The sequence below is a fragment of the Cyanistes caeruleus genome, chromosome 3 (genome assembly GCF_971803275.1).
Source record: "Cyanistes caeruleus chromosome 3, bCyaCae1.hap1.1, whole genome shotgun sequence".
Lineage (NCBI taxonomy): Eukaryota > Metazoa > Chordata > Aves > Passeriformes > Paridae > Cyanistes > Cyanistes caeruleus.
Window position 1 is genome coordinate 64082280 of NC_141703.1, and position 26321 is coordinate 64108600.

The following is a 26321-nucleotide window of genomic DNA, read 5'->3' on the forward strand; positions in this document are numbered from 1 at the left end:
TTTTGTTTCTTGAATTTGCATTAATCTACTGAATAGACACTTTTGTTTGTGCTCATCTCTTGTTCCCATGTACCCACTGAAAATTCCCACATGAACTCTCCTCTCCATCATGTCATGTCTTTGCTAGCTCACATCAGTTTTCTCAATATCCCACAATCACAGAATCATGGAATAAGCTGAGCTGGAAGGGACCCATAAGGATCATTGAGTCAAGCTCATGGCCTCTCACAGGAACATTCCCAAAGAGTCACAGCATGTGCCTGAGAGTATTGTCCAAATGCTTCTGTCAGGGTTGCTATTCAGCTCACACAACCTGCATTTCCTAGTTTACAAACATTCCTATTTACAAGCATCCTTTGGCTCTTGCCCCTATCACTCCTTCTCACACTGCACCTGTTTTTTTGTGAATTTTCTTGTTTGGTTAAGGCCATTCTGAAGAACAGCTTCCTTAAAATTGCCCAGCAAGCCCACCTAGCTTGTGAGCTGGCCTGACTGACCAGTCTCAGCAGCCTGTAACCCTCAGGAAATGGAAAAAATAGGATGAAGCTCACTGTCCCTCAGCCACTGATCGCAACCGCAGCTGTGATAACTAAAGATGACTTAAGCCCAGGCCCAGTGCAAGCAGATCTGATTTAGGACTGGATTGCTCTGGTTTGCTCTGGTGAAGTTCAGGCATGTTTCTCCCTCTCTCCTGTCTCATAGCACTAGCCCTTACTTTAGCTAAATTATTTTACTCAGTGCTTTTTTTTGAGTGCTGGAAAGGTAAAACACGGGAGCTTCCCTGCATGAAGTGGTCATACTGGATCCAGTACATGTAATTATAATAATTATTATTGTTACTCTCTGAACTTGATATTAAATGGGAATATCAGCTCTCTACTAAAATAAGCATATCCAGGACTTTAATAAAGCTGGATTTCCATAATCCATGTGCTGGTCATTGTGGAATATAATGATCTAATTAAGCTGTGCTTTGCACCTTTCTACTCTTTTGTGTCAATCTCTCACCAAGCTCTGGATTAATTTGAATGTTTACATGCTATAAATCCCACAGGGGGTTTTGCTTTTGTGGAACTTTGATGTTAATGCAAACGAGCCAGTGAGTCTTGAAAAGTCAAGGCTGTTTAATTTTTTTAAGATACCACAACATGGTGGTTTTGGTGTTTAAACCAGTTATTTTATTTGAAAATCTTTGGAAAACTTGCAGCTAGGACGTGGTAGCTCAACGACTCCTGCTTTAATGAGAGGCATGCAGATGTCTGTTATTCAAAGCGTGAGATAATCATCAGTGTCTGAACAAATTCAAACTGATATCAGCTTTTACTCATTTTATTATGCAATTTCCTCTTACTCCATCTGTCATTCATATTATAAAAAGGAGATATGTTGATAAAATGGAGGATTTACACGCTTCCTGGAAATAAAACCTCAATAACCAGACACTGGCATCTGGTTTCCACAACCATTGATAAGAACCATTGTGATCTCTTAAGGCACAATCCAAAGCACATTGCAATGTCCTTGTGGTCCAGTTTATTCCCACCGAACCCTTGAAGCCACTGCAGTGTAAATACTGGCCACATGGTATCTCCCCTTATAGCTCTAACAAACTGCTTTTTGATCCTTCTGCCTTGTATCCAAAAATGTACCTGTAAATTAGGCTTCAGAGATACATGAGTAGTGTAATTGAGTTGCGTAGCAGGAACCCCTTGCAGCATTTTTCACATCTAGGAAAGGAAATTATGGATGATGCAATTTTTAATGTCCTGAAGAAGTTCAAAAGGAAAAAAACAAAAACAAAACCTAAGATCCATTCATGAAATGCTTTGGTGTTACCAAAGCTATGTCTGCTTCTTCCCATGTCATTGTTGCCAATGTATTATTTAGTGTGGGCTGCATATGATGGAGAGAGAGCCTAGAATTGAAGGAATGTCCATTAAACCCGTTCTTCCCCCGTAATGCTTTAAATCCTTTGATACCATTTCAAATGGCTGCAAATGTCCAGCCCACTTGTGTGCTGAAGAACCCTGAAACATATCCAGACACAGGCACAGGACAGCCCTTGGTCCTGATCCTGCTGGCAAGGTGGACAGAGGATGTTTTCACCCATCTCTGGACTGGAACATGGTCCATGGGGCAGCATGAGGCTGCTGCAAGGGGCTAAAGTTCACCAACGGCCTGAGTGATAACAAAGACTTGATTCTCTGCTGGAAGTTCAAGGCAGAGAAGGGGGAGGGCAGGGAAGAAAAAGAGAGTGGGTTGTTAGGAGCAGTTCATTCATTAATAAACTTCTGGGGGAGGACAAGCGGGACCTGGCTTGCTTTGGTGTTCTGCTTTGAGACCAAGCAAGCGTCTTCCTCTTCCATTACAAAGATCTAAGGCTCATTGTTTAATGCAGTAATAAATATTGCATTAAAATAATTGGCAAAGTAATGCCAATAAATAATGCATTTCTCCCAAGAGTGTAGCTGAAAATCTAACGCAGCCCTTGCACACATCACAACATTCGCTATAATTGGTCACACAACTATTGTTCTTCATCAGCACTGTTCTTTTTGGCCTGGCTTTAATGCAGTGATTTGACCTGATTTTTCTCTGAGTGTCAAATGGCTACCCTTGGTTTCACAAGGCAGAGAGCAGGGCTGCCCACCAAGCATATCCCATCCTGGCACAGCCTGCAGACCGTGCTGCTATGCTCCACATCCATAAGTGGATCGTGATAATCTCCTTGACTATAAAGTTGATGTCAAGGAGCAGCATTAACTCTTCTTTTTCTGGTAAGGTGAAGAAGGAGACCCACAAATAAACTTTTTGAATCTTTCTCTCCTGAAAAAGAAAAAGAAAAGCATTTCTTTTGCTCCCTGATGAATGCAATATTCTCCCTGGGAGCTGAAATAAATTTTACTGTATAATGATGTCATACTTTTGCTATTCTTTGTCTCTAGCTTCTTCCACCTGCATTAAATCAGTCGCACTGGCTGAGCTGTAATGGGTCACTTAAGCTCTTCCTGCACAGAAACTGAGGCAAAATGGTTTTATTAAAATAAAGAAGAAAGGTTAAGGCAAACAACCTTCTGATGATTTTCTTTTACTGAGAGGAAAGAGAGTTTTTCATGATTCTGCTAAGTGAATGTTTTAAGAATTTAATTTCTTGCTGATGAGCAGCAGCACCTGTGGCTGATACCACCTCCCCATCCACAGAGTGAGTCAGCCTGCCTCTGGGACACCTCCACCTTGGAATGACATAGCCATTTAGTTTCCCATGTTCTCTGTAACATCTGGGAAAGATGAGTGAAAATGGAGTGAGTACAAGGGGATGTAGAAATCCCTTTTGTCTTCCACAGGATCTACATATAGTCATCCCCTCTCCAATATCCTTAGACATGCAAATATCTATGAAATGCAGGAATAACATTGGCTGTTAAATATAAGGACTTGATTTGCCATGAAAACTGAGCTGTGGTAACCCCATGGCAGGCACTTTACCTGTCACAAATACAAAGCATTTTGACTTGCTCTGACCTCTTGTTCTCTCAGCCATTGCTGAGAGGCAGATTTTTCCTGCAGGCAGCTTGCTCCTATCTTCTGACTTAAAGTGGTCTTTTAGTAAAATACGATGGCACCTTTCTCTCCTTCCACTCCCATCAAAAAGCATCAGTATTCTGGGTCTGCCTGTAAAAGCATCATCTGGTTGAGGAAAGAGGTGTGGCTGCAGGATCTGTCCTAGGCAGTGATGACAGATAAAGGGGTGCCCCTGATTTCAAATGCTGGAGGAAAAAAATCATGCATAGCATTCACCAAAGCAAAATGGCTTCTTAAAACTAGCAAGCTGATAAACTGAGGCAATTCCAAACCCAGGAACACTTCAGAAGAGAATACAAATACTAATTTTTCTGTCCTCACTTTTCATGGGCCCTGCTGGAAGGAGAATTCTATTGATGTTCATTTGCAGCATTCAGCTTCTGCATTTGAGAGGCATTTTGACTGACAGAGAAAAGCAAAAAGAGACAGATGTACTCACTGGGGAAGGCTTATATATAATTGAACATGTAAACATTTGCAAACCACTGTTATTTTTTACAATTGTATGAATAACATTGCCTTGACTTGTGCTCATAGGCCTGTCAGGAGTTATGTAAAGCTGGGTACAAAGCAGCTGCTCCTGATTTTACTGCACCACAGGCTCTGGACATGCAGTGTGTCACTGCTAGTGTTTTGTGCACCCCTGCTTCGAGGTACTGCATCAAAACAAGCACTACAAGGGGGCTGTCAAAGGCACCTTTTGCCATGGCTCTGCAGAGCAAAAAGAAGCTGTACCTACTGCAAGGACTTTCTGTTGCAAAATGTCCGCCCAACTCCTTTTTATGATGTGAAGGGTCAATAAAGTAAATTGTTTATGTTCTTACACCATTTTGCCTTTGGAAAATACCCAAAACCAACTGAATTAGTGTCAGTTGAGTGGCAGGTAATGATATAGAGTCCTCAGAAGGCCTATCTTGGGACAGTTTGTAAGGAATTAGAAAACATTGCCCTTGCCCAAATTTGCAGAGGACTTTTTTAGTGCCTTATACAGTAGATCTGTTTGATGATTTCAGCAGCGTATTTTCACTACTGCTTTATGGAAGGAGTTTCCACAAAAATGAGATTCAAAGGAATTTTCACCCCCCCCAGTCAGTGTAATGAGTTCTGAGTTTTGATAATGCTCTTTGTGAGTACAGTGGCTATGCTCAAAAGGAATAGTGCAAGGAAAACACCCTTCTTACCCTGGGAGTTAAGCTCTCTTCAGTGGCATACATCGCTCACCATGGCAATGGGAATTGAATTTTCCGCTCTCTGAGCTCTCCTGGATACTTAAACCAGCCTCATGTAATACTATTGTGGCCGGTGTCATTGCACCACTGAAAACTAAATGAATGAATAAATTAGAGCCGTGGCGTTTGGGATTGCTGAATTGCATCCAAGCTTTTTATTGCAGCCATGAACTCCTTTTGCGATGACAGACGGAATGATGCTTATTAGGCAGTTAGGCAGATCATTGTAACGAACAAACGTGAGAAGTACGGTAGCAGGGCTGTACATCAGAGAACTGAGACAGGATTATCTCTTAAGAAACCCCTTTCCAACACCAATTGCCTTTTGACAGAAGGGCCCCTTCATATAACACAACAGTTTATTCTTCCTTATTGATGCAAGTAATCTACGTTTATGGCTCCTGTCACAATCTTTTCCTCCTTGGCCTTTTAACTGCCTTGAATATAGAAGCTGTTCTCATTTTCTCAAAAGTTTGTGCTCCTTTAGCTTTCAGCTTTCATCCTGCTCCTATTTTGTATGTCTTTGAATATCCCTCAATGTCACATTTCCAGCACTCGGTTCCCTCTTTTGTCTCATTTCTGCGCAGTTGTCTCCAGGGCTTTTTCTCCACCCCATTTACTGTGTTTCTCCACAGCCACTCCGAGCTGTGGGCAGCACTGCAGCTCCCCTCAGCTCTGCCCACCTCTCTAGGACTTGGTCAGATGCCAGAGCTCTGTTTAGATGCTCTTTGTTCCCCTCCATATCAGATTCCCAACCGGTTTGTGTGGTTGCGTGGAAGGTTCCAAACAAACTGACCTGGACTAGGGTCTGATGATTTGCTAAAGATGATTTACTTGAGAGGGGGTGGTCCTTTGCCCTTGGCAAAGGGCGCTTACGTTATCCATCAGTATGCCAACTTGCAGAGTTAATACCAACAGAATAATAACCCTGTAAAAAGTTGTGATTTTTTTTTTTTTTTTTGGTCAGCGTGGCTCCCTGAACTGGTTGATGTTAGCTTGAAATTGCATGAGGAAAAGGGGAGAAAGGGGGTAAGAAGATGTACCTGGGAATGTGTAAGAGTGCCTAACTATTATTTCACAAATGGCACAGCATAAGATCCTCTGTGACATGAAATTTATCCCAAAGTGATATTTTGTGGCTCATTAGCCGGTACAGGAGCAGGCTGCTCTGGGGAGGAGGAGCAGTCCTGTTGGGTGCCCCTTGTGTTGCCACCTGTGCCTGTTAGCACAGGCAATGACACACTGCACCTGGTGAACTGGAGCACCTGGAATTCAACCCAGGGAGAGAGAAGCCCCATTGCTCAGCTCTCCACGTGGCCACAGCAAGTGTCACTGAACACTTCCCGAAGGCAGTGGTGAGCTGTCGTGCTCCAAAGGAGGCTGCTGTGCCTGGGGATGCTGTCGGTGTTTGTTGTGCTGCTTCTTCTCACAGTGTGGTGTTTGTGTGGTGGGGAATGAGAGGCAAGCTGAGTCTTTTTCTCCTCAATGGAAATGAAAGGTCAGTGTGATGGGACAGAAGATTGTCATGTAGTGGTGGGAAGCAACCTTGCTTTAGTGTGTATATACACACACTACACAGTTCTTCTAGGAGAGCTCTTAAGTGCAGATGTATTTTCCTGGTGAGACAGAGATATGAGCCTCCATTTAACTACATCCCTGAAATCACACCAGAACAAGCCATTTGGCTGTGGAACAGTTGCCCCAGGAAAGCCATAAACCTTTATTGCTTGGAGACCTTTGGAATTGGACTGGACACACCATGGTGTTCAGCACAGATTAAAGCAATGTGCTTCAGGGAGCAAAGCACAGCAGACTACCTCAGGGAATGAACCACCCCCTGGGAGCAGGGGACTGGATGCAAATTGTATGTTTCCATCTCCAGTTTATGCAGATCTGCTCTGTGTTAGACTCAGAGACCTGGAACACAATCATCTGCTGGAGTGGCACAATCTTTATTTTTTGTTTATTTTTATTTATTATTTTATTCTTTATTTTTATCCTTAAATAGGGTTAAGTATCACTTCCAAACTCCCATTTCTGACTCTATGTTGTTCCTTGTCTTCAGGAAGCAAAAAATGCTTATTTTCTACAAAGCAGCCATGTAAATGCTTGTGGAAATACCCTGTTGAGGCAGGTGAGGAAGAAGTGATGAGGGAAGTGTTGTGAGCAGAAGGGTGCAGACAGGAAAGAGGAAACCTTTCAAACCATCTCTCAGTGACAGCCAGGTGGGAAGATGGCTTTATTCTGATTCCAGCTATTGATGATGTTGAAGTTACCCTGATACTGCTAACAGGTTTTCTCAGGTGGGAATATCCAGTCTGTGGACACCCCAACCCTGTCTTGATCAGGTTTTATGTAAAGGCTGTTTCCACAATCATCTTAACCAAAAGTAGCAGGTATTTACACTTTTAAGTTTCTTTGTTGTTTCTGCCTGCAAACTGCAAAAAGTTTCTCATATTTAATTTATACTTATTTCATTTTTTAAAAGCAAACAAAAGATGCATTCATAAACCATGAGTTAGAGTATTAAATCTTCAAGTGACACTTTTGCATGGTTTCCCAGGGCTATGTTGTTCCCAAATGACATGTGTAGGTGCTGAGATTTTCGTAAGTGGAGGGGTGCACAAAATGGAAAAGATACTGTGGATTTTGCTCATTCCTGGAAACACAGTTTTTTTCTGCCAGTTGGATTACACCTGCTTATCATATCCTCTGGCCATTCCCTATGGCTCCTGTGAGAGAAACATTTAGCGGTGCCTCAGCCTCTTCAGATCACAGCTGGATCTGCTGGGTTAAATGGCTAATTGAAGGTGAGTGCTTCAGTGTGCATTAGTCAAACCCTGCAGTTAAAATGGCAGATAATTTCCTTGTAGCTGCATGCAAAGGCAAATGTGTCTGTTTCTCTCATCCATTGCCATCCCCACAGCCAGCAATGAGGAGCTGATTTAATTGCATAATCCAGCAGGGCTCAGTGTCAGGGCTCTGACTCGACCATAGCTAAGGTATTTGTACTACACAGACTTATTCTATGCACTCAGTCCACATTTGTGTGGAGCCACATGGGGATATTGAAGATAGTGTACACCTACAAGTCTGCTGGAATCTCAGACTGTGTAATTCGCTGTGTCCATCCAGACACTAGCTGAGGAGATGTGTTATATAGCAAATGTGGCTTAGTTTTGGTGCCAAGAGTTGAACCTTCAGGCTTCTGCAGCCCAGGTCACAGAGGAGCCCACTCCTCTGGGAGCAAGGACTGTGGTGAGCTGTGCCCTTTGAAAAGTTGGGTTTGTTTATTCGCTTGCTGTTTCAATTTTTAAATCTTGTGCTAATACCTTCTCTCAAGGTCTCAAAGTACCACACAGAGGCAAGAAATCCCTGGGGCTTTTGGAACTATTATCCTGTTTTCCTTATGTAGGGAAAGAAAAGCTTCAGTATTAACACAGTGGTTGCACGGAAGTCCCTGGTGGGCTCAGATGTCGGCTGCAGCCTTTGGGACCCCTGCAGGTCTCTGTAGTGATCTTGGCAACATTTCTCAGTCATTATAGTTACAGCTTGTGCCTTCAAGAAGGAGTACCATGTCAATTAGAGGCAAAAATAAAGCACTCCACTGGGGCCTTATCTCTGTATACTCAACCCATGTCTCTGCTGACTTGCTCACGCTGCTCTTTAAATCCTAGCAGCTGAGGGATGGTCAGAGCTGTTCTGCTCTCCTCCAGAGCCTTGACCTGAGCACTAGCAGTGTCTGGAAGTTGCACCAGAAAGGCAGCACAGACAGGGTGAAATGTGCTCCTTGAGCCTTGACCCTTTCTGCTTCGTTACTGTGAAAAGCCTACAACTGAATATTCATTCATTTGTATTCGACCTGCCTGTTCTGCTTTCAGACCTCCTTTCTTGTCTGCAGCTGACAGGATGTCACGAGGAAGTGACACGGCAGTGACACTCTCTATGTCATGGTCCACTTCTATTCAAACTTGATTTTTATCTAGTAATGAATCAAGCCCCAGGAGTCCAGTCTGGGGAAAAAAAGTGTCCCAAGGAAGCAAGCTGAAGCTAGAAAGTTTTTCAGTCCATTTGGAAATAAGAATGCATTACGATGCATTTTTTTTCCCTCCACAGCAGACCCCGGTATTCTCTCAAGGTAGACTGGGTACAAAAGGGGCTTTGCATTATTTATTAGTGTGCCTCTGTCAGACATAATGAGAGCTATAAAGTATGTAAGAGTTTATAATTGGCTATCTGCAAGAAGGAATCCTAAGGGGGCTGTGTAAGGATCAAATAAATTATGCTTCATTATAGTAGTTATGCCAAGGATATTAGAAAATTGTTTTTGGTTGGAAGCAGAAAAATAAGGAGTAGCAGAAAAAGAAAACTTCTTCGTTACTTCCCAGACCCACTTCTATCAAAGATTTTACAGTCTGAGGGAAGACTTCTGTATTTTTCTTTTAAATTCCTGATGTGTTCAAGATGCTAAATAAGCAGTTGCCAAGATACTAGTACAAATAATGCATAAATGGAGTTTATCTAAATTGTTTTATTAATAAACTTCACTGAACTCTCCCATGCAGTTAAGCAGGAATCCCAATTCCCCATTATCCGCCATTGGCACATCAGCTTTCAGAAATGAAACTTTTATCTCTTCCTCTCAGGGGGACAAGAATGCCCTCCCCCCTTCACTTCCTGGAATCTAATTATTGTTCTGATAATTCAAAACAAGGATTCTGTGGCAGTAGAAGAGAGAGGAGGAAAAAAAAAATAAAAAAATAAAAAGATGCACAGCTGGTCCTGGAAGCTGTCATGGTATAATTTTAAAATTAATATTTGCATTTTAGAAAATCAGGACGAAAGGGGTCTCCATGTTTCTGACTTATTTATAGGGCTCTTCTAATTCTTCTGGATACAATTTTTGTTACAATGGAGGTTCCCCATGAGTATGTAAGTTAGACAAGGAAAAGTCTTGTCAGATCCAGGAGGGAGGGAATATCCCTTCCCATAAAGTAGTTGCTGGGTATTCTAGTTTTGAATAGAAACTCAAAGGAGGACAGAGTTTCTCTCATGATCAAATATACTTGGTTTTCAACAATTTCCAGCAGTGAAAATTACTGTTGCTTTTGTATATTAAGTGTAATACTTTCACAAGTCTGAAAAGATATCCTATAACCCTTATGAGGCCATGGTTGCACCAGTCCCTGTCCAAGCCATACAAGGGAGCTCACGTTTTGGAATGCTTTAGCAGATCAGTGTTCTGTATGGACAGCATTGTGTGAAAACTGTGGAAAGCAGGAGGCAGCTGCTGGGACCTGGAGCAGCAGAGGAGTTGCAGCTTCTGCAAGCAGCTCGGCTCAGCCTGCACACCAAAAGCTGTGCTCCAGCTTCACTCTGGGGTCCTTCCTGAACCCGTAACTCTGTCAAACAGCTTTGGTTTGGGATCACTTGCAGGTGGTTTTAGTTGCATCGCAGAAAACATAGGATGCTCGTTTGATAGCTGAGATATAAATTGTGGGGTCTCAAGCAGGAACCAGTGGCACAAGTGAAGAGCTGGTCACAGTAGGCAGCTGGTTCTGAAAGAATGCAAACAATAGTTAGTGTATGAGGAGAGTTGAAAATAAAGGGCTTTTCCTCTTTGAAGACTTTACAAATGGTCCAAGTACCATCATTAGTGGTTCCTGCAGCCGTCTAACATTCACCTCATAGCTTGTTCATTTTCTGCTTCAATTTTTTTTTCTTAAATTCTCTCTCAATCCTTGTAGGAAGTCCAGCCAATGCTAATACTGCTTCTTAGCATTCACTACTCCTAGGTCCAAATAAAAATTCATGTCTTGTATCTAGGAATTGCATGCTCCATTCACTAAGTATTAATCCATTAAGTCAATGATCTTGTAAATTGGAGCAGAACTATTGAATGCTGGGGATGGTATCAAAGCATTGATAGGTTTTTACCAAGGACAGCCTTTATAGTGGAAAGAGTCTCTGGAAGAGTCTTCCACTGCTCATAAAGCATTATTTCTAAAAAGTTTTTAGGAAGAAGGGACAATGATGAGCTCCAAGAGTCACACTGTTCATTTTAGGGTTTTGTTAGTATTATCATCACCTTCAAGGTCTTAATTTAATTTAATTTTAACTCTCCTTTTGGGTTGTCTCCATTGAAAGCAACAAGTTTGATTTTTCAGGTGCTGTCATACTATACTGGCATGGCTTTTTGTTTTTTGAAGGAAAAATTCCAACAGACTGTGGAAGCCAGCAGCCACAGAAATCCTCTGGGAAGGAGAAGGAGGCTCTACGGAATAGCCAGTTCTAGCGTGGAAAAAAAAGGAATAAATTGGGTGTGCTTAGTTTGTTACAGAGAAAGGTGGTGCGAAGAGGGAATAAAATGAAGTGGTTTCTCAGAGCCCTAGTAGGGGTTTAGCAGAGTCCATGGTTTATGGGGTGAACTGAAATTTCCACAGGAAGATACTGGTTAGACAATGTGAAAAGCTTCTGTAGCAGACAGAGCCACAAGAACAGAATGTCTTAAAAGGTGGTGGGATCTCCATTGTGAGTGCCCTCTTAAGAACATATTCAAGAAAAAGTTCATTTAGAAGGTACAAGTAGAGCTTATCCTGACTTTGAGACTGAAGGATGATTTAAGTAACTTCTTCAAGCCCCCTCCAGACCTAGTTTTTTAACTAAACTTTACTGAACTCATTTCAAAATAATTTCAAAGGTGGGATCCTGAGAAGAAAGAAGCACATCCTTCTACTCAGTTCTTCCCTCTCACACACTGGTTTTCATTAATAGAAAGAGTCAAGTATGTTTGAGATGTTGGTAAGGTTGTCCATATGGATTCTGTCTGAAGAAGATAAGTGACAGCGCCAATTTTTTCTGAGCTGCAGATGTGCAATATAGTAACAAACTGCATCTCCTATCCAAAATTATATTTATCACATATTGTGACAAACTGAAAAATGGGATCTATTTGAGAAAAATTGACTTGATAGAGTACTTCTTCCCCCTGAAAATTTGGTCAGTTATTGAGTTTGAATGCCTTTGGATAGGAAGTACAGAAAAAGTTGTATTTTTGTTTTTAAAAATAAAAATATCTTTTATTCTTGGATGTGTCTCACGATGCAAGCTTTTCAGCATGTGAAAATCATGCAGACCAAAACAGATAGTCTAACAGTATGAAACTATTTTGTGTGTCACATAGTTCTGATTGGAGCTGTGTTGAATCTTACTATCCCTCTTACTGAAAACAAAGTAGCTGAGAATGGGGCAATAGTTGGTTTTAGTTTAATTGAGGAAGCTATACGAACAATCGATTTCACACGGAGTCTATTATTGCTTAGATTTAACTCCATTTCTTTTGATTTCCCACTGTAATTCAGCACAAGGCAAACAGCACTGAATGCACCTTTGTTCATGCATAGAATAATTCATGTGCTTAGCTGCTTGCTCTGCAAGTAACCTTGCAAATGCAAAGAGTATTTAAAAAGCTGCTAAAAAATGCTGCAGCTACAGCAGCAAACAGTAAATGAAACTGGCCTCTTCTCCACCAGCTCCCATGTATTTTACAGCACTTTGCTGTCTGAAAATTATCCATCTGCAGTGGATACACTGTACAGAGATGGAGTTGATGGCTGCGGGCCTGCGTATCAGCTACGCTGCTGGTGTGAACATTTTTGCAGAGTAAAAGACTTAAACCTGTGAAGCACCAGTGAGAAAAGCATGAAGTGATTCTCAGCTGTGCTTGATGACTGCCAGTGACTTTTACAGCATTATTTATCTTACTGTATTTCCTATTTAGAGAAGTGATTTCCAAACTCATTTGATTTGAGGGGCCTTAGAGACTCCCCAGTAGAAATGCAGAGCCATTCAGTCTTTATTGCAGGTATAGATTTCCTAGTAGCATGTATGAACTTCCTTGGAAAGTACTCTGTGGCTTGTCAGAGGGTCTGCAGAATGGGTACTGAAAATACTACTTTCAAGTCTTGAGTATAGCTGAAGTTTTAGTGAGATGTGCAGTGGTTGATCTTCTAGTATTAATCCATGGACATCTCCAGTGAAATAAAACCAACTAAATTTTTTTTTAATAAAAATAGGTAAAAGCCTGGTATGCAGTACTCCCCCACTGGGTACAGGCTTTGCATGCATTCCAGTTTCTCTGTGACTGTGGGGATATGCCACCAAAGTGGAGGAATTGGCTGGACATCTTTTGTTGCTTTATTCATCATCTACGAACAATTGCTTTTAAATAAGTTAGTGAACTAATAGACATGGAAAAGCAATTATTTGGTTTAATCCGTGACTGGATATTTACAAAAGCAGCGGAATCACTGGAGTAGTGCTCAAGAGTCAGGGTGCTGCAGACTTAGCCGATAGTCTGAACAGATTGTGTTGAAAAGATATGGGGATGCCTGAACATTTATCCATTTTTCTGCTTAGGCATCTTCACTGATGCAGGATATATTTCCTGCATTCCCTCCTTACAGTCCTTCTTGAGATCAGTTCACGTACTGGGAAATCCTTCGAGCCTGCAGCTTCTGGAAAGTTCTGTCTAGTTTTGGCCAGTTTCCATTTGCTATTGAAATTCATATTAATGAAAAGGAATTTGCCTTATCTACTGTGACTACATGGAGAGTTATGCATTTTGGGAAGTTAGTTATTAAGCTACCTTTTATTAATTACAGTAGGCACCCTTGTGTTTCTAATGGAATGATTTCTATTTAAATACATTATGCCATATGCCATATGCTGCTTTAGACTCTTTGAACTGTCAAGCATTTGATTCTGAGTCACAAATATGGGGTGAGCACACAGATGGGTTGTCACATAAAGAAGTCTGATGGCATGTGATAACTCTCAGGCTTTTTTTTTGGTTTTTTTTCCCCCCATAAAGCTTATAATGTACAAGCATTGATCATGGCTTGCCAAACAAAAATGAGCTGACAGTTAAACTCCAGAGGGTTTTCTGGAGCTCTTCAAGCGTTTCAGTTCCACTCTGTAGACTCACTCTGCCTTTAACTGGACCATGTCACATCCTTTTCAGAACAATTGGTGTCAATCATTTTATTGTGTGACAGACTCTGGGAAAAATGACACGGAGACTTGCCAGAGGTAGCAAGTGGTAGCACTTCTGAGTGGTAGCAATGGAGGCAGGCCAAGGCCATTTTGAAACAGCAACTTTTTTCCATACAAATTATTTTCTTTTAAAATCAAGCATTCAGGTTTACACTCAGGAGAAACACAGTTTTTCCTTTAATCTTTTCCTTCTTCCTTAAAATTCAGGTAATTTCCCATAAAAGAAGATATTTGATGACAGGAATTGAGATATTTGCATCTTAAGGGCAGAAGGATAGAGGATAAGGGATAAAGAAAAGTGTGAGTTACTTTGGGATGGGTTCATAGACTTTATAAAGGTATTTACAATACAGCTATTTTCCCTTGAGGTAGGTTTCTAAGCTTGCATTAATATCAATAGATATCTAGGGTGGAACTCATTAGGCTAAACCTAGATGCCTTGCACTGTTAGAAATACCCTAGGGTCTGCAAAATCTTTGTGTGGGCTGGCAGGTATGACAGAGGACTTAGGGGAACCTTTCACTGTTCTGGAGAGGCAGCTAAAGGAGCAAGATACTGAACAGCAATTAAACTGGCAGAGGGTGACATATTTGGGGGGCTAAATCCCACTCTGGCCTTGTAATGCCAATGGAGCACAATTCAAGTCATTTATCTACAAGTACCTAGTGCCATTTGAGATGCCATTCCACCTCCAGCCGCTAATCCAGATGCATTGGCTTTCCCTGCTGCCTCTATGCCATGTCTGCCAGTGCCATGTGAACGTCTTTGCTGTCTTAAGAGTTGTGTGAACTTACATGTCTTAGTCACAGACCTATGTTTAGATATTCTTTAGGCTGAGAAAAAATGTCTTCTAGACTCCCCTGATTGTACTGACAAAGATCTAAATTCAATTGCCACTGCAGAGGGATCTGCACAAGTTTGATATGCCCTGTGTCACCTGAGGCACTTAGAAAGGAAGCATCTCTGGGTGGGGAAATTTCCCTCTCTGGGCCTGAAGTACCTCTGTAGTAATGAGCCACTTTTGATCAAATGAAAAACAAAGCAAAGTGATGTTTCATCTGTCAGAAAACTCCCATCTGCGCCCTCCATTGCCCCATGCTCTCTCACAGTGAAAGTGAGGGCTGTGACTCTCCCCTGACACAGAACTTTGTTGGCTGGATGCTGTCGCACATTTGTAATAAGTTTTTTAGGCTTCCTCTGCCACTGGCCCCACTTTCCAAGTGCTCTAGTAGGCAGGTGGCATTTCTTCACTGTGCCTGTTTGCTGAGGTTGGGAGCCAAGCAGGTGCCAGGCAATGCATGCCTGTGGTGTGGAGTGACCCAAAGTAACACAAAAAGGCCACAAAAAGCCACATGAGTAACACAAGCCCACATGAGACAAAAAGGCTCATTAAAGGTATGGGGCTTGGTCGCCAGAAAAAGTGGGGCTAAGTAAAGTCAGATGATGTGAATTAAAACCTGGAGCTCAGAACCAGAAGCAAAAGGGTTGTGGGGTTTTGCCCTTGGCTATTTCCATCACTATCAAGATTAATCTGTGTTATTGGAGGCAGGAGCTGCAAGCTGAAGGTTGTAGCATTTTATTCCCTCTGGTTTGTGTTGTTCTTATGCCTCATTTTGCTTTGCATGTAAGAGCTCCTCTAATGTCCTCCTATAGCAAGTCTGTGGCAGAAACAACTTGATCTTGGGTGAAACCCTGAACTAACTTGTGTCTCCCATGTCACAATCCTTGTAGGAGGAATGGGAGGAAATTTGGTGCAGCACAGAATTATTTCTGTCTGTGTGTCCCCACTGCCTGGACACTGGGACAAGGGAGTCCCTTACTGAATTCATTCACATTTGTGAATTCACAGGATTGTACCCTCTCTCAAATGAGGCACATTAAGCTCAGGCTCAATAAATAACCAGTCAAATGTACCATGTTCAGTGACTAAAGATAGAAATTTTGCCCGAATTGTTCATCTTGTCTTTAACCCTAATAAAAGCTTTTCAGCAATCATGGAGCATTTCAGCTCCATGTCTGGGTTTCCTGAAGGACAGATACTAGCAGCAATGGGAGGCACTGGTGTGATAACATTTCTCTAAAACAGAACAATAGACAGACCGAAGAACAAAGTGATGGTGCTGACAGCAGGTAGAAGTGTAACCCTAAAGAAGGGGTGTTGTGGCTGTAGTGCTGGGAGCTGTCAGTATAAAGACACTGTCCCTCACTAACTGAATGGAGGCTGGACTCCCACAGGCACGGGGGCTGGCATGGTCCTGCTCCCCTCTTTCTTCTGTTGGGTTCTGCTGTTCTGCCCAGGCTCTGGAGTTTGTCTTAATCTGTTCTGACCCTCTTCTATCACTCCATTGCTGCTTGGTATCAGCTCCCAGAGGATTCTTTGAACAGGGACTTCTGAAGCTGTGTCTGCTGAAGTATTTTGCATCCCAGTTTTTAACCAATTCTTCTTTAACCACATTGTTGGCTAAGGTATGTCTGAAAGCAGCAGACAACTTCAGGTGCCAGGTCCAGTTTGCTTTCACACTCCAGAGTCATTTTTCTAGGAGGTAAATGCTTTAAAAGCATTACAGTGAGGTGAGTTTTTAAATCACAAGAAACAGAAAGTCAGAGTCTGTGCTGCATCTAAAAAGTGGTTTTGTTTTACTTGTCGAGATTACTGTACCTTCAAGTGACAGATGGGAATGTGAAAGCTTTCTTTCATCCTTGAACATTCAGGATGGCTAATAGAGAAAAAATGTGAAAGGAAAAATCATCATTAAAATGGTCTTGAAAGTGATGACTTCCAAATTATTGTCTGTCAGCCTCTCCATATGGCCTGAATATCTGTTGGATGAACAGTATACATTAGAAATTCCTTAGAAAACAAACCAAAAAAACCCTAAATGAGCAAGTTTTCTTTTTTGGTCAAGTTTGAAAATAAAAGGCGAAAAAGTAGATAATGGGGGAGAGAAAGGAAGAAGATTATTTGAAGTAGATATTTCTCACTAAAAGGTGACTGCACAAAAAGAAACCTTCAGTTCTGGTTTATTTTCTGGTTTTATTTTCTCTCTGCAGTATATATATCAAGTCTGGCACATTGTTTTTATTTTTCTAAGTGAAAATAAAAATTTTTACAATGACAAGGCCCAGTGAAGGGCTCCTTCCTTCTTCAGAGGCTTCCCAGAGTCCCTGTTACAGCAGTGCAGACCCCTCTAACTGCTGGGCAAGAAGGCCTTTATGGTGCCCAGCAGTCCTTTTCACTGCATTCATAGGGTATAACTGTCTGGAGCTGAGGCTACACAAAAATTGAATGCATGTAAAAAGCTCTTAACAAGCCCATAATCAAGGAACACCACCACAGGTTTAGTTACCAATTTAAAATGCATTTTGTAGCAGGAAGAAGTCCAAAGCTAAGTGCCTCATTCACTGCCATCACCACCTCTCTTTATTCATCAACCTGATGGCTTCCATCATCAGACTTAGCTGAATCATGTGCTTAGATTCAGCCTAGGCAAGGGAGAAGGAAGGAGACTATGGAAGCTTTGGCTTTATTAACAGGCTTTTGGGAGATGCAATCATGAAATGGACTGAGAAAATAACCAAGAATGAGCCATTTAGCAATCAGGGAATGCTGTGCCCTCAACAGGTGAGAGGAAGAGCTGAAAAACATCTATGAATGGTCAGGACAGTTGCAATTAATTTATGATATGATGTCTGCATGGGTTGTTTAAGGCACATGAGGTCCTTGAGTGGAGGCTCCCACTGAATCCACAGCAGCAATCAGAGGACAGCCCACCACAGGGATTTGCAAGTTTTCTTTGTTGTGTACTGGCTTTTGCTGATATGTCTTGTTGTTTATGAATGCAGTCATTTTGCCCACAGCAAAATCTGGTTAACGTCTCTTGGTTTGTTAATCCTTCTGTATTTATTGTTCAAGTCTTGCTCATATCCAGGCTATTCTTGGAGATATTAATAGTGGTTAATATTTTACCTCTTGGAGTAAGCTGTTTGCTGCATGCCAGAAATCATTTCTTTATCACTTCAAAGATGAGACCTAGATCTGTGCCAAGCCACTAATGTAATTACTGTCCCTTCCCTGCCGCATCCACCATATGCAGAACCTGTTATGTGTAATTATTTTCAATCACAACCACCACTCCAGACAGGCAAGATCATCTTTCAAGTGCTAAGAGTTACTAAAGTACAATCATGCATTATACTCTCAGCAAGAGTGACAGGGAAGGCAGTCTGGGAGAGACAAGGATTACTCTGGGTGGTTTAATATTAAGGCATCCACTGTCTGACCCCCTGATTTGCAGTTTTACAATCTGTAGGTCTGGGCAGCTCCACATTTAGCCACATAGGCTGGTTTTAGATGAGAGCCTAGAGGGGCTGTCTGGTACTCTTAAATACTGAAGCTAAGGTCTTAATTCCAGCTTTGGATTGTCACGGCTGGTGGTGCTCAGTCAGTCCTGTTTGTTTCTCCCCATGCCTTGCTAGCATATTGAGCCAGATGCAGCATTCACAATAGCAGTGTTTCACAGACAAGGGCAAGGAGCCTGTTTCATTCCCAGATATGGAACCTCTCCAGAAAAGCTGATCTGTGACAGTGCCAACACTTCTGCTGGTACATGGTACGTCATCTAAAACAGCTGCCAAGTGCCACCAGCACCTCCACTTGCTGACTCGCCCCATCCCACTGACTGGGTCCCTCACACCTCGAGGCTGCAGGCCCTTTTGTGAAGGTGCCATTTACAGATCTGCACATTTCCTTCCCCTTTCAATTTCTTTTCACAACTGTAGTGGATAATGGAAGATGACAGAGGGTGGTAATTACAACACATTGTTGGTTTTGGTTTTCTTCCTTTTTAAAAAATGTTACAGGCATCCTAAGCATTTTAAGCAGCTGTAAAGATGGGCGTGGTGTCCTGGGTAGCATAGCTGGCTAAATGCAATAACTGTAGAGCAGGCCAGAATATAATTCTTCATGATTCAGATATGAGCTGAACTAGTAACTGCTCTTTACTGAGGCTGCAGAATTAGCTTAATGATTTCCACTGGGTTTGTAGCCCTTGGATTCAGCTTGGATCTTTTACTGGAGGTTGCAGCTGTTCAGCAGGATCTACATCCTCTGTGATTAAATAAATTGGCTGTGAGCATGTATGAATTATTAGTGGTAATAGTATGCAGCCTTTTTGATTTTGCAGGATCTGATCCACACAGTTGGTTACAAACAGGGATGGATTGATTAGAAGGGAGGGAAGGGACTGAGGAGCTTTTGTCTAAGTCCCATTAACACCATGGGCTTTGAGGCACACTCCACACTTTCAGTGCATAAAATAAGGGAGCCAAAATGCCAGTTCTCAGCTTCAGTGCCCATGCAGACCATGTTGAAGTCATGTAGAATCCTGCTGAAAGCAATGGGACGTGACACACACATGCTCGTACATATAAATATACCTCAGGGCATAAAGCAAAGCTTGTGAAACTTTTCCTTGCTGACAATTGGGCTCTAAATCTTTGCAGAATTCTTATGTTGAAGGCAAGTCCCTGAGCTGGGTCTGAACCTTGCCTGCAAGAAGTACTGGAGGACAAGTGTTTTGTCAAGACTCAAATCCACAGCAAGTGCATATGCACCACAAAAGGGAACTGTCTGAAGGTCAGTCAAAAACAGCTGAAAACCAGTGATATCAAAGGACATGTCAGAGCAACAGCTTTAAGTCTTGTGGCCAGTGGGTACCTGTGACAAAACAAATATTTATTTAAGCCATTTTGCCAGATGGGAACACAAACCCATGCTCCTGGCACACTCTTGGTCCCTGAAAGGAGTTATGTTCACTCAGAGAAGCGTGTGAGCTTGCCCATGGCTTTATACCTTGTCCTTTGCACATAAGCATGCTGCCACTGGTGCTTTGGGGTCATGTGGCAGCAACAGCAATAGGCAGCAATTTCCCATTTGATCTCCTCATCCCAGTCAGTGCAGGCTGTGTGAGGAAAAGAAGCTGCACTGCTCAGTGACTGGTACTCCATAAGTGAAACTCAGCACTGATAAAGCCCCTAGTCAGCTGGAGAGCCAGCTGTCACTGGGATAAGGAGGCTTTCTGACATAGTTTTCCCTTATTAGGTTTATCTCTTAGTAGGAGACACAGCTAATGGTGAGGCTCAGCAGTGGGTGCTCTGTGCTGGTTGTTAGACAGTGTTGGAATGGCTTTAAGGGCAAGCATCCATGTGTGAGCTCCTTTGGAGCAATTCAACATTACAGTATATTGCATTGCTGAGGAATTTTTGACTGAACCCCTGAATTTATTTTCACTGAAACTGGGTTTTGAACTTGCAGACATGGGTGTACAGAAATGGGAAAAGAGGTGTAACAGGGGGCTGAAGGAGTCTGAATAGGGAAGGAGATAAATTGTCAAGGTTCACTGATCCAGTGTATCATCAGAGGCAGAAAGAGTGAACAGGTACTCATGTTTGGAAAAGGATGAACTGTGTTTGGAGAGTGGCAGTGGAAAGTGCTGTGAGCAATACTCGTGGGAAAAACCCCTAACAACCTGTTGCTGCAACAAAACCTAAAGAGAGCTGAAAACAGTTTGTGAATGCAATGGGCACTAGACACTCCTGCCACCTGAGGAGAATAATTGGAAAGGGCTGAGTAAGGGCTTGTTCTGGGTCTGGAGGAGCAGCAGCATTATTATGCTAATAGTCCTTTCACTTGGCTGCAGTACTGCTGTTGTCCTCTCCTGGAAGAACTGAGCAGAAGGCTTTCCCAGGACCTGTTTGTGAGGAAGGACTGGCCACCATTTGATCTGGTCCAAGGCAGGCGGGTGCAAGCCTGCCTTCCCTCCTACCCCCGCGTACATCTCCCTGCCCCTCGCAACAGAGCCCTTTGAGCACTTGTATGTCTCCCAGACAGTCTGTTCAAGTACACAAGGTGACTGCAGGCAGCCCAGCCAGGGTGGTTCCCTTTTGGCCAGAGCAGCTCCTGAGCTGTGGCAGCCTGGGCTGGCACTGGGCACATCGCGGGCACCACAAGCGCTGTGGGAGGGGGTCAGAACCACGGCAGGACTGGCTGGGGCTGCCACAGTGCACTGGTCTGTCAAGCTGACTGGCATCTAGGTGCTCTTCCTGCCTTCCCCAGCCATTCTCATCATCAGTGGTGATGTTCCTACTTGCCCTATGGGGTGCTGCCCCTTCCTAGCACACCACCCATGCTGTCAGTGCTTCACAACATCTTTCTTGCTTTAACAGTTCAAGAGAGAATCATCAGGGGCTGTTTGGAGGGTTTTAGGCTGCCTTTAACAAATGTAGACCAAGTTTTGGCCTAGATTCCCTTGTCTGAGAAACATCCTTTCTGAGAATTTAATTAGAAGTGATTCTCATTTACATGGATCCTACCAGCTGCCCTTAGCTCTACAGCCCTAGGGGGAAAAAAAATGAAATGATACTGTGAAAGATATTAGTGAGGACATTAGAAGCAACCATACCCAGATCAGGCCAAGTTCTGAAAATACCTAGCATTCACATGTCCTTAATTGCTTTTCTCCTGTCACAGCTGTTGGGTGAATGCTCCATCTGAGAGCTGCCTCAGGGATTTCTTTTTCATTATGTTATGTAGATGTGGAGACAAGAGCAGGCAATGACTGATCAACAAGGGAAGGAAGAAGTGGGCTTGAGCACATTGAAGAAATTTGAACTTATTGGAGGAAGATCCAGGGAGTAATACTGGGCTTAAACAGGTGCAGGTGTGCTTGGAGGAGGAGCAGCAGACAAGCTGCTGAGCTACTTTGCTAACAGGCAAGATGCTGAGAGCATTAAATATCTTTTGAAGAGAGATGAGATACCACTTCTGGACTTCAGTGCTTTGTTCAGGTGTGTCTTTGAGCAAATCAAGAACATAATAAGGTGATTTCCATATCTTACAGGAACATCGGCAATATGAGAAGCTTAGGTATCTTGAGAATGGTGGAACAGTAGGAAGATATGTCAGGCTCTAGACCCTGAGCCATAATCCCTCTCAGGACTCCTGTTAGACTGATGTGATGTCCACAGTGACTCTGTCACAACACCCAGGGATTTTCTGCACTGGGAGCAAGCAGCAGAAGGGCTTCTCCAGGGAGCACTGCTCCTTATTGTCAAGAGAGGAGGGGCAAGATTATGTGAGGTCAGGAGGTATGCCCAAAGGCAGCAAGTGACAGCTGTAGGGCTTGAAACCTTGTGCTCTGCCTAGCAGGTAAAAGGCACCCCTGCAAACCTTGGGAGGGCTTGCTTGGCTTTACAGCCTGTGAAGTGTCAGGTGCTCCTAGCCCATTATCTACACAGTGATTTGTTTCCAGTCTCATAAATAAGATCTGACACAAAGGAGGCAACATTTAAATGTTGTAACATACATTGAAATGTTCTCTCCAGGCTATCTGTGTGAAACGCTTTGCCAGCTACATCGGCCTTTTGGCAGCTGCTGCAGTGACAGCTGAGAATGCAATATGATAAAAATGCCACTTCTGCAAAGTAGTCATGGTGCATTGGTGCGCTGCCGATTCCCTAGGATGTCTTGTGAAGGGACAGGATTTGCCAAAACACATCTGTTGGGGGCAGCATGAGGGCTGGAGAAAGCAAAGCATCTTGTGAATGTTAAACCAAGTATGACAACAGGTAAATGACTCAAGACTTCAGTTGTTGCAGCTGAATGAATTAAGAAAACTTTGAGCAGTGTGTACGTGTGGTATGCATTGATCAAGTGGTATGAAACCATTATTCCCTTGCTTTTGAAAGAGTGAAAAACAAAGTAAAATGGCAACAGATTAGCACAACTGTCAGTTTTCCTGATGGAACCTTGATGGACCCTGGTTGATTGTTGTTTTAATTAATCAGAAGCAATCAGCTTGTAAATGCTTTCATTAACATGCTTCTATTTAACCACATGTTGTGTATTCCAAACTGCATATTTAGCCATTCTGGAGAGTAGAAGAGGAGTCTAAAAGCTCTCAGATAAAAGCTTCAGAAGCTGAGCATGGCTTCTGATGCTGAGCTGCTTGGACTGGCTCCAGCCCACAGACCCGCTCTAAAACTGCAGCAGAAGGCAGCAGTCCAAATGGTTTTCATCTGTTTTAGGAGAAGAAGAGACTTCTTTTTCTCTGGCATTCCTAAATTGCAGTTTGGAACTTCGATTCCCAAGTGGCAGCCTGTGTTTAAGTTAATGGCAACTGCTTGTATAAACCTTTATTTCCTTTTCTCTCCATAGGTTTGTTGATCGGCTCTGGTTGTGCCCTCTACCCTCTTGGCTGGGACAGTGAAGAAGTCAGACAAACCTGTGGTAACCTTTCGAACCAGTTTGAGTTGGGTGAGTCATCATCAGAGGATCGATCTCAGCCACACTAGGCTCTTCTATGTGTCGGTCATAAAAGACAACTAGGACATAAGCACAGGTCTGGGGAAGCAACCTACCTGTGTGTGGTAGGCTAGTCATACTGCATCATTCTAGAATGGTGCCAAGGCAGGGGATTTTAGATGGATCTCTGGAAATATTTTCCAGAAGGATGTTATAAAAGAAAATTTATGTATACATTTATGTATGCATGCATATTTTTAGAAATAAATCAGATTTAATAGTTTTTCAATATGGGAGCTAGCACTCCTGGAGGTCTTGACATTGGACAGAGGCACCCCATCACAGTACAGGTCAGGGTAATTCTCCATGACTGCAATTGGCTATCTTTGAGTTCTGGGATGTTTATGGCCTTCTAACACAAGTATAAAGTGTATTTACATACTTGGGAAGCTGGCAACTAACACTTGCACCCTATGTTTACCTTCTCCCAAACAAACTACTTGAGTTACTGCTGCTGAGTGCACTGCGCCTGGAATGAGAGCCAGGGATGCAGCCAAACTGGGCTCACACCTGTGCATTTCTGTGGAGGGGTTCTAGAAAAGCAGGAAACAGCAGTGACCTAAGGATTAAGCAATGTGGATGATCGGGATCTGATGTTTGAATGCATGTCTGAGACCTTGTTTAGCTGGAAGGATCAATGCAATTGCTGATACCCTTCTCTACAACTACTCTCTGACCCTGTGTTGCTTGAGGAAGAGGGCAATCTGCAATCCTCCTGAAGGAGCAGGAGGGACTGAGCACCTTGACCCCCCACAGACTTGAGAGCTTCTGCTCCTAAGCATACAGAGCTCCCCATTTCCAGCCCTTGCAGGCTAAACCTTAGTTAATCATAGAAATTCTTTCCATACGTGTGCGTGCAGGACTTGTGCAGGGCCTGAATCCCAGTGCAAGGAATAGTAGACAAAAATGGTCTCCTAAGGTTAAAGACAAACCTGCTGCGTCATCTCTTGATTTTATACAGATCTTTCTGTCAGATCTCAGGAGTAAGGAGATTTTTTAATCTCAGAGGTGTTTCTTGTCAAGATATGCAAAAGAATTGAGGTTGAAAGGTAAAAAAATACTGCTCTGGGAGAGATGCTCCAGGCCACTCTTCCTTACAGAATTCCTGTGGTGTTTTGAGTACATTTGATCTGGCAGGGGACCAGAAATTCTCATAACCAATATCAGCACCCATCCCTACAGTGCCACTGATGTCTTATCAGCAACCACCTATGGTGTTACTCAGGGGTTGTGTAATGTGCCCTACAAGCTTTACCTTGTTATTCTGAACTCTAATATCCTTCTGTGCTGTTGATACTAAATTTACTCTTCAGCAAAGTATAAAAAGTTCCTGAAAACTTTTTATTCACCTCAGAATAGAAAGATTTAAAGACAGGAGAGAGAACAATAAGAACAGAAATGTATAGTTAACTAGCAGGAAAAAAATGTTCCAGAACTTAGATTCCCAGCTCCATGGAAAGGTGTGTCAAAGGATGTAGTAGAAAGACCAGACAAAACTCTGTGGTAACTGTTGCAGGGAAGATTCAGGTTCATTGCCCATTGCCCATGGCCAGCCCTGTGTGGAAGTCTGAAGTAGTTCCTGGCCAGCCCACTGAGCACCCCTTTGAAAGGACAGCTAACACCTCACTGGTGCATGCTGGTTCCTGCTCTTCCATGCCAAGCATGTGAACAGCTCTGCTTCTGGGGTTCCAGCTTGTGTCCCGTGTTTGATCCCAGGTGCAGAACAGTGTTACCTTCTAGGTTATTTCTTTGCAGAGTCACAGAAGGTGGGTGTTGTGACAGTGTGAGCTCGCCAAAGCTCTTGGGCAGTTACAAACTGTTACCTTTAAATACTGTCATGTCCACAGTCAGAGCAGAGTCTCCAAGACCACCTTCACTGTCTCAGTCTTGACTCATGAGTCAGATACTTGCATAAATTGAGTCACTCTGCCTTAAAAGTCAGTGAAGAAACTAATGTGAAAAATGTCATCTGGCAGCTTTCCTTCCAGGTACGCGTAAGGACCAGAAGAAATCTTGCATTAACTGTGAAGGCTCTGACTGTGTTTTCTGGAGCACATAGCCCATGTGTGACACATGCCTAGACTTGACAGCAGTGCTGGTCTCACTGATCTGCTGCAATCGTGTGTCAACACAGTAATTAACAGATCATAATGAGAGCTGAAATTTGCTGCAGTGATTTTTTTCTAGGCAGCCCTGCCACTAAATATATCCTTTCCACATACATTGACAGTGAACTTAAATGCTTGGCTATGATTTTTTTTTTTTTTTTACTTAGTGTCTGTTTGATGGTGCGTTACCAAAACCATCTGTAAAGACGAGGTACTGTCCGAGGGCCATTTAATAACCACGCTGCTAGACTTTCATAAATACCTCTTGGTTGGGGATAACCCAAACCCTCTAGGTCTCTTCTGAATCATTAGGGACTGGCATACTCATTAGAGCCTACAGGCCAAAAATGATGTTTCAAAGACTTAATCTTACTAAGTCTCAAGACAAATCTAAGTAATTATTGCTTTCATTTGAATATTTAATTTGATTAAGCTGCAATGATATGCTTTCTGTTCCTGAGCCTGTGAAATGAGTTGTCTTAAGAATTACACTGCATTCAAAACCCGCTCTCAGAAAATCAGAGCTGCTGTGAGCCCTGCATTGGTTTCTAACAGGAGAAAAGGTGATGAAGGGAGTGCTGTTCCTGCACCCTCTGCTGCTGTGGGTGCCAGTGAGGATGACACAGAGAGGGTAATTCAGCTCATGGTTACTCTCAGAGGAGATGTGTTCACAGGAATGCTGATCAGCAGGCAGCATTCAGCCTCCTCTTCCAGGAGGGCAGAGCAAGTGCTGCAGCCCGGGCCACAGGGAATGTGAGCGTGCAGCTGGGAAAGGAGGGTCAAAGCTCACCAGGTTTGACTAGAGAGCCAGCAAAAGAGGGAGTTCAGCACTGATATTTGTTGTGGACTTACAAAAAGTGTGGGGGATAAATGGTTGAGGTTGAAGGTAGAAAATAATAGCCAGGACCTGCAATCTACATTATAGGAGGATGAAGAAGAATGAGAGGCAGGTACAGATGAGGAACTGCAAGAACTCTCTTGAGAAGC

The 26321-nt window shown here is 42.9% G+C and overlaps 1 protein-coding gene across 2 annotated transcripts in view; it reads left to right on the forward strand.

The window, feature by feature from the left end:
- The window catches only part of LHFPL6 (LHFPL tetraspan subfamily member 6), a 138139-nt gene that overhangs the window by 101561 nt on the left and 10257 nt on the right, over positions 1-26321 (forward strand). For both annotated transcript variants that reach the window (XM_023947332.2, XM_086881432.1), the window contains exon 3: positions 23080-23178. In XM_023947332.2, the coding sequence (XP_023803100.1) occupies positions 23080-23178 (99 nt within the window). The remainder of the gene's footprint in view (positions 1-23079; positions 23179-26321) is intronic.